At 51.5% G+C, this 8321-nt stretch overlaps 1 protein-coding gene across 2 annotated transcripts; it reads right to left on the bottom strand.

Annotated features, from left to right (window-relative positions):
* Window positions 1-345: 345 nt before the first annotated feature.
* FXYD7 (FXYD domain containing ion transport regulator 7) lies at window positions 346-8241 on the bottom strand. Of its 2 annotated transcripts, none has more exons than XM_029926039.1 (6): window positions 8153-8241; window positions 3408-3437; window positions 1189-1263; window positions 1020-1053; window positions 811-851; window positions 346-445 (listed from the first exon to the last, which is right to left on the bottom strand). In XM_029926039.1, exons 1-6 carry the CDS (start codon window positions 8181-8183, stop codon window positions 423-425), a joined length of 234 nt encoding a protein of 77 aa, XP_029781899.1. In that variant the 5' UTR covers window positions 8184-8241; the 3' UTR covers window positions 346-422. The 2 variants fall into 2 exon arrangements, with proteins under 2 accessions (XP_029781899.1, XP_029781898.1); XM_029926038.1 differs by having other exon boundaries at window positions 347-445; window positions 1011-1053.
* Between the last annotated feature and the right edge of the window lie 80 nt (window positions 8242-8321).

Below are 8321 nucleotides of genomic sequence, written 5' to 3'. Positions count from 1 at the left end.
CACCCCCACCCACCACCCGCCCCTCACCCCTCCACCCTGCCCCTTCCTCTCTACCACTTCCACCCCCTTCGTCCTCATCCTCTCCTATACCCCCCTCCTCACACCCTCCATCCTCTTTACTCTTCATCTTTTTCCCGTACTTTCTATCCTCATACTCTTACATCCCCATAGTCTCTCTTTCCCAAGATCAATTTTTAAAATCCATTTAACATCTCTCCTTTTGTTATTTTAATACAATTATCCAGAAACCCTTCCTTCCCTCCTTTTCTTCCTCCCCCTTTCCAACCTCCTTTTTCTTCCTTTTTTCTTTCTCTAAGTAATCTCTGCACCCAGTGTGGGGCTTGAACTCACCACCCTCAGATCAAGAGTCACATGCTCCACCAACTGAGCCAGCGGGATGACACTTCCCTCCTTTTTCTTGATCATTTCATCCTCTGTCTTCCACCTGAACAGCGAAGTCTGGAAAATACTCTGTCTCCCTGCCCCCTCTTTCCAGTCCGGACCTCAGGAGTCCTTCTCCTGAGGGGGCCCCTCTCCTCACAGATGCGTGGCTTTCTCCTCTGGGGAATCGGTTCACCCTTGCTGCCTCGGGCCTCTGTACTCGTTTCTGGGGAGCGTGGGGGGACTCTAGGACATTTCCCCTCCCACTGACTCTCCATGGATTAACCTCTAGTCTGCGGGGCCCCACTTGTACTGAAGTTGCCACATCCCTTCTTCGTGGCATCATCCACGGGACATCCAGTGCAGCTCCCCTTCCCCTTTTGGCCCCCACCTCTCCCGCGCCCCAGACCACACCGCCCTCACCCTCACCTGAGGACGGAAGCTCTGACTTACAGGATTTGCATGTTGGGCTGTGGAAGCAAAGACAGGGAGAAAAGCATAAAGAAATTCAGTAGCCGTAGGCTTAATGGGAAGGATGGGGCAGGCCCTGGAGACTTTCTGTTCTGGAAATGCCCCTGCACCCCAGGCTGCCCCCACCCCTCTCCCCTCTCTCCCCACTGCTGCCAGACCTCTCAGACCTGGAGTCCGCCTTCCTGCACTTCACCTTCTTGCCTGTTAGGAGACAGACACAAGGAGACAGGACATAAGGGTCTGGACAGAAGCCAGCAGGGACACTGTAGGTGGCCAGGGACCCCTGAGGTGACCCTCTTTGAGGGGCTTTGGAGCCCAGGAAAGGGTCACACTTACTGATAATGATGAGGATACCCAGCAGGAACAATATGGTGGCCAGAGTCATGCCCACAGTCTGCACCGTGTCATAGTCTGGGGGAGATAATGGGGGACATCAATGAGGGGTAGCCCCTCAGCCCCCCCAGAGCTTCAACCTGGCTTTGAGACAGCGCAGCCAGGGCTCCGGAGTCCAGGCCGCAGGCCGCGCTGGGGGCGCCCTCGCTGGGTGGGGTAAGGATGGGAAGCGGGGGCTTGGTCCCTAGACCTCTTTACCCTCTACCCCTCTCTAGATTCTTTGTAGATACATCAAACCTTCTTCTACATCATATATATATATATATATATATGATATAGATCCAGATATGATTCATACATGACATATATACCATATATATATATATCTCCCCTCCTTCTACAGCTTCCTCCCTGGCTCTGTCCACCATTGTCACCTGTCTGAATTATTGCAGCAACCAGCCTGTGCCCCCCCCGCAGGATCCTGTCACCACCTGAGTCAGATCAGTGTGCTCCCCGAGCTCAGAGCACCCCATCCCACCCAGGCTTCCACTGCATTCCAAGGAAAAGCCAAAGTCCTCACCACCACCCACCACACAGCCCTGCATCATCTGGTCCCTCTTCCTTCTCGGACCTCACCCCACTCCGCTTTCTCCCTCAACCCCCCACCTCAGGCAGATTGGTCCCTCTGCCGTTGCTGGAGCAGATCAGGGGTGGTCTTACCTCAGGGCCTCTGTACTTGCTGTCTCCTCTGCTTGAAAGCTCTTCCCTCAAATATTGCTTCCTCACCAATTTCTGGGCATTATTCAAATGTCAGTAAAACCTTCTCTGGTTGCTCATTTAAAATTTTGCATCATCTCCTCCACTTTTTATAATCTTGTTCTTTCCTTTATTTTCCCTTCGTGAGAAGCATCCTTGTCTCATATACCACAGTAAATACAGGCCTTGAACAACGTTCAGGTCCATGTGTGTGCAGATTTTTTCCAATACAGTACAGCACTGTAAATGTGTTTTCTCTTCATTATTATTTATTTGTTTTTAGTTAGTTATATTTTTTTAGTAAGCTCAACGCCCAACCTGGGGCTCGAACTCATGACCCCAAGATCAAGAGTCACATTCTCTACCACTTGAGCCAGCCAGGTGCCCCTCTTCTTTATGATTTTTCTTAATGACATCTCTTCTCTAGTTTACTATTGTAAGAGTATAGTATGTAAACAACATACAGAATATATGTATATCAACTATCTTATTAGCAAGGCTTCTGGTCAACAATAGGCTATTAGTAGTTAAGTTTGGGGAGAGTCACAAGTCATATGTGGATTTTCAACTGCATGCACCTGCTAACCCCCACGTTGTTCAAGGTTCCATAGTATTTATTGAAGTAAGAATTTATGGAGCGCACACACAGTGTCCAGGCCTCTGCCTCAGGGAATTGACTTTCATATTGTGATAAAGCACTGAAAAATAAAATGAAACATCTGAGCCATGTGACTATGGCTAGATGTGTGTGTGTCTCCTCTTGGCAGAGTCAGGAAGGGCTTCTCCTAGCAGAGCAGTCAATATTTGATCTGAGTCCTGAAGAAGGAAAAGGAGCCTTAGTCAGATGAGTGGAGAGCTAGAAGAGGAGTGAGCCTGGCAGTGGGCACGGCACGTGCAAAGGCCCTGAGGTGGGAAAGAATTTGGCATATTGTAGGAACGGTATAGCAAGCAAAGGGAGAGAGCAAGGGGGGTGTTTAGAGAGGGAACTGGGACCAGCTCTGCTAGACCTGGGGGCAACTTCTTTAAGCTTCAGTGCTGTGGGGATGATTTAATGGCATCACCCAAATAAAGCTTTCCCACAATCTTCACAGGTGGAAACTATCGCTATCTCTTATTTACAGAAGAGCCCAGAGAGAAAAAGTTGCTTGCTCAGGCCACACAGCTAATGAGTGGATAAGCCAGGATCCAAATCCCAGCAGCCTGACCTCAGAGTCAGATGCTTTTCCGATGACCACAACATATCAGTCTGGAGCCCTGCTGAAGACTGAAGGAGGCCCAAAGAGGATAGCCCCTCAACCTAACTCTGCCCTCCATGAGCCTAGCTGTTATAAACCGAATCTACGTGTTCAGTGGCCCAGCACGTATCCTGTTGTCATGGCTGAAGCCACTTGGGCAATCACCTGTGGAGACCTGGAACCACCCCTTCATCCAGCCCCAGGGGACCCTCATCAGAGTCAGTCACTCACCATAGTGAAATGGGTCAGGTTCCTGAGGAACTGTGGGAAGGAAGGCATGAAAAGAGAGAGAGGGAAAGAATATTTCAACACTGGATTTCTTAACATTTCTGAGGTTCCAGATGGGGCCATTGGCTCAATGGTTTCTGAATAGAAATCAGATAAAGACGCCTTGATCTAAATAATGGTATAGCCTCATGGCAGGACACAAGGGTTGAAGAGTGGAGCATGGTCTGGATTCCAGCCCTAACTCACACCATTGGTTGAGTACCTTCCCTTGTTCAGTGCACAACCTACCAAACTGTACATGATAGTCCTGGTCCTAGCCCACTATGGAAGCCTAAGGCAAACTATGGACTCATTTCCTAAAACAAAAACAACAAAACAACAACAAAACAAAAACAACCATACATAATCCCGTTTCCATATGCTATTGGGGTTAACGTTCTCCAATCCCACTGGCAAACTGCTGATTGTATCAGCTTCCCCTGAATACTCCCTAAAACTTCTCAGTCAGCTGACAGCTTCAGATGGCAGGCCCTGTGGCTGTTACTCCATCCACTGCCTCCTGCCACCAAATTATATGCAGGGAGTTGTCCTAGAATATACCCTCTATTATATTATCTATATTATATCCTTTGTTGTTCATTTCTAAGACATCATCAATGTTAAGATTCAACATTGATTTCATAATAGCCTTCTCAGTGTGTATGTATATGCATGAGTAAGTGTGCAACTCTACCATATGAAACACACCCATCCATTAGAAGACTTACTCCAATTTTAGAAATGCCAATGCATGGATAAGATGTGTGTGTGTGTGTGTGTGTGTGTGTGTGTGTGTGTGTGTGTGTGTTTACTTTCCCCCCACCTCACCTCCCTATCCCAAGCCATACTCCCTTTCAGGAAAGCTCCGACCACCCTTCCATTCAAGAAGCCCATCCTGATGGCTCCCAAATTCCTGACAGCTCCCAGAACCTTCTGTCTTGTCTAGAGCAGCATTCTGCAGAGATGCACCACTTGCAGAGGGGCACCAGGAATGCCAGGGCAACGCTGGGCACTTCCCTCTTGCAGGCTCAGGGAAGGATGGCAGCTGCCTTGAGGTTGGGGGGAGACCACCTGACTAATTCTGGCCAATGAACTGTCATTGCGGCTTCCAGGCTGGAGCATTTAAATGCTCATGCAAGAGCCCCCTTTTGCCTTTGGCTTGGGGACATGAATAGTCAAGATGGTAGCCCTTCCCATTTTCTTTGGTGAGTCGAGAGCCCCGCCACCCTGTGATGGACGCATAGTGTAGGTGAGAATCCTGGCTGTCAGAAGCCACTGAAATGGGTGCTACCGTTTGCTCCCACAGCACACTCTAGCCTAAACTGCCTGGTACAGGGCCACTTAGCCCAGACTGACCAGCACTGATTCGTGCAGCGTGTAACTTCTCCCTTCTCCGTCTCCTGTCCAGTTTTCTAAGAGGAAGTCTTAGGTAGCCACAGACGCATCTTTAACACCTTCCCCCTCGTTAAAGTCCCTCGTTTCCCAAGAGAAAACAGTCCTTGAGCTTAAAGCCCTCCGCAGGCAACAATATCTAGGTAGAATTTTGTGGCATGATTTGGTTTTCTCCTTTAGTTGTTTAACCAGCATTTGATCGCACTGACTCCATGCCAGGTCCCGGTGGAAGCACTTCACAGGTGTGAATGCACCGAATCTTCACAGCAGCTCTCTGACCCAGGTGCTGCCTTCATCTTCATTCCACAAAGCACACTGGGGCCCAGAAAAGCGGAGTCCCTTCTTTAAGATCATTTTTATACTTGCCTTGAAGGCCAAAAAAAAAAAATCCTGATTTTCCATTTGTGGTGGTGATATAAAATGAAGCCAATTAATATTTTAATTTATTTTTAAAAAGATTTTTATTTTTACAGACTCTCTACACCCAAGGTAGGGCTCGAACTTACAACCCCAAGATCAAGAGTTGCGTGTTCTATTGACTGAGCCAACCGGGTGCCCTTAGTTTAGTTTTTTCTTTTTTTTAATGTTAATCCTGGGGTGCCTGGGTGGCTCAGTCGGTTAAGCGTCTGACTTTGACTCAGGTCTTGTGATCTCACAATTCATGAGTTTGAGTCCCTTGTGAGGCTCTGTACTGACAGCTCAGAGCCCAGAGTCTGCTTCCAATTCTGTCTCCTTCTCTCTCTGCCCTTCCCCCACTCATGAACCTTCTCTCTCTCTCTCTCTCTCTCTCTCTCTCTCTCTCTCTCTCTCTCGCTCTCAAAAATAAATGAACATTAAAAATTTTTAAAAAGAAGTTAATCTTTTAAAGGAAAAAGAATAAACATAAGTGTGGGCAAAAATCTTGAAGGTGGTCCTCAAAAGCATCAAGTTGGGGAAACATTATTTTAGAGTTATATGTGCTTTCTTAGCTCCCCCCACCAGATGGGGAGTAAATTGGTTTAACTCCTCTGCAGTTAATCCTAGCATTTATAAAACTCTTTCACAGAAGTTTTCTAAAGTGAATAAATACACGAGCAAGGGAGTGAATGAACAGCCAAATGATGTGCACCCCTGCTAGGCTACAGAAAGCTGCATCAGAGATGGCATGGTTGGACCAGCCTGCGTGGTCCCCTGGGTTTCCACACAGCCTGCCTCCCCAAACCATCAGGAGCCCACTGGGTGAGCACCTGCTCTGGAGTCCTCTTTGGTTCCACCCCAGGTGCTCCGTGCTCTATGCAGAAGTCCCTCTTCTGGTCCCTGCTGCCCCAGCAATCTGGTTCCTCAGGGCAAGGCCAGGCTAAGGGTGGAGCCAAGAGGCAGGAGTAGAAATGTGCACCACTCCTGGCCAGTTGCCAGGGAGACATCAGGAATGAAGTGGTTGCTATGACAACTGGAGCATCTTCAGCGGTGAAGAGAGGTAATGGGTCTGAGCACCCCAGGCAAGGTGGGGTCCTGGGGGTTAGGCTTCTAACTCCGGGGCCAATCTTGACTCCCTCTCCTCCCTCTGTGCCTCCCGTTGTTGCCCCTACAGGGCTGGCTTCTGGCCAAGCCCAGGGTTCTTCTCAAGGATAGGGACCCAAGCCCAGTCCTGCTCCTGCATCCCCTTTCTGTTTGCCCCCAACTCTTCCTCCTGCTTTCTGACAGCGTGATAGAGCCCTCATCCCCTCCCACAGTGCCCCCCCCCAACAATCCACTAATCAGCTTAAGAGGTGCAACACACAACCTGCTCTTCCTATGCCCCCCTCCCCGGGGCTTCCCAGGACCTGAGGTCCCCTCTTCTGCTGTGACTGGGGGAAAGAGAGGGGTGCCGAGGTGCCTGTCCTCCCACCTCTGCCCGTCTGCTGCCATCGATCCTGTTAACCACCATCTCTGCAAAAAGAAGCCCTGGGCTCCTGCCAGGCCTGCTGGCTCAGCCCTGCCCCCTCTCCCTAGGGTGGCTTCCAGCCTCTGCAGCCCCCCCCCTCCCCGCCCTGCTTCAAATTCTGCAGATATAGCTGAGTGCAGCAGCCCCTGCCTGCCGGGAAAGGGGGCAGGGAAGGAGAGACTGGAGTGGAACTAGGGTTCCCTTCACCACCAGGGGCTCCTCAGCACCACTGGCCTATCCCCTTTGGTCCTGCTGTCAGTGCTGGAAACCCTCCCCCTGCCTCCACCCTCTCCCCCCTCACACAATTAAAGCGTTCTTCCCTTTGCTCCTCTGCAGGCTCAAGATAGGGGGGCTGTTAGGGGGCAGTGTTTAAGTGGGTGCATGACTGGGTTAAGGGGTGTGAAATGTACATTGCTGTGTGGCTGGAGGGGTGAGGTGGGACATCTGCGTGCACACTCAAGCGCACCTCCCGGACCAGACAGCATCCCTGGAAGGAGGGTCCTGCCCCCCATTCTTGCCCAAAGGGGCTCACTGCAGTGGCTCGCCCCACCCCATGCCCCTCCTCCATATCCCCATTTCTCTCCCGCGCTGTGGGCCCATTTCTCTCCTCCTCTGTGTCTCTCTCTCCGCCTCTGTCTCTTTGTCCCTGATTTTCTCTCTTTCTCTGCATCCCTTTCTGTTGCTCTCCGCCTTCCCCTTCACTCTCTGAATATCTTTCAGTCTCATATCCGTGTTCTTCCCGGGTCTCTCTCTGTATCTCTCACTCTGGGTCTGCTGTCTCTGTCTTGCGCGCTCTCTCTCTCTCAGGCTCTCTCAATTTCTACATTCCTTTCTGCCTCCCTCTCTCTTCTGTCTTTTTCCATCTCTTTCTCACTTCCTCCAGCTCTCCCCCCCTCCCGTCTTTCCGTCTTTCTCCCCCCTTCCCGCTGAACCTGTCAAGAGATTTCAGGGAGACACCCACCATAGGAGCCAGGGCTGGAAAAAAGAGAGATAAGGACCCCCTCCGTTTGTCCACCTTGGAGACCCTGAAATTGGCCAGAGCCTCTGTGGTCGCAGACCCACCCGGTCCCACCCTCGAAGCCCGTCTCTTCGCGTCCACCACCACCGCTGTGCAGGACCAGCTGCCTGGTTGCCATAGCTACCGGTCCGCGCATCCTTTCTCCCGGGACTGCCGCTCTCAACCGCGGGTCCCGCACAGAAACGACACCACCGAGAGGGGGTGTCCAAGAGGCCTGGAGGGGCGCCAAGGGGTGCACTGCAGGGGCCTCCGCCCTGGGAAGGAACGGACATCCCTTTCCCCATTCCCCTCCCTTCTCACTATTGGAATCTCCCCCTAGATCCTCTCTCCTAAGCTCTGAGATCCCGGAGCCTCTCCCACCCTCCCCCGCGCGCCCCCTCCCCAGGCGACGCTCACCCTTTGTGGGGGCCTGGGTCGGGGTAGCCATGCCGGGCCGGAGCAGGGAGAGGCTGGATGCCGAGGTGGTGAAGGCGCGGCTGCAGCAGCTGGAAGCGGATCGGACTGATGTCGGGGGGAGATGGGGGAGCCCTCGTGTGGGGGGGGCCGTAGCCAATGGGGGCCCGGA

Source organism: Suricata suricatta, chromosome 16 (genome assembly GCF_006229205.1).
Source record: "Suricata suricatta isolate VVHF042 chromosome 16, meerkat_22Aug2017_6uvM2_HiC, whole genome shotgun sequence".
In the NCBI taxonomy this organism is placed as follows: Eukaryota; Metazoa; Chordata; class Mammalia; order Carnivora; family Herpestidae; genus Suricata; species Suricata suricatta.
Note: the sequence above shows the minus strand (reverse complement) of the source record. Positions and strands in the feature narration are given on the sequence as shown.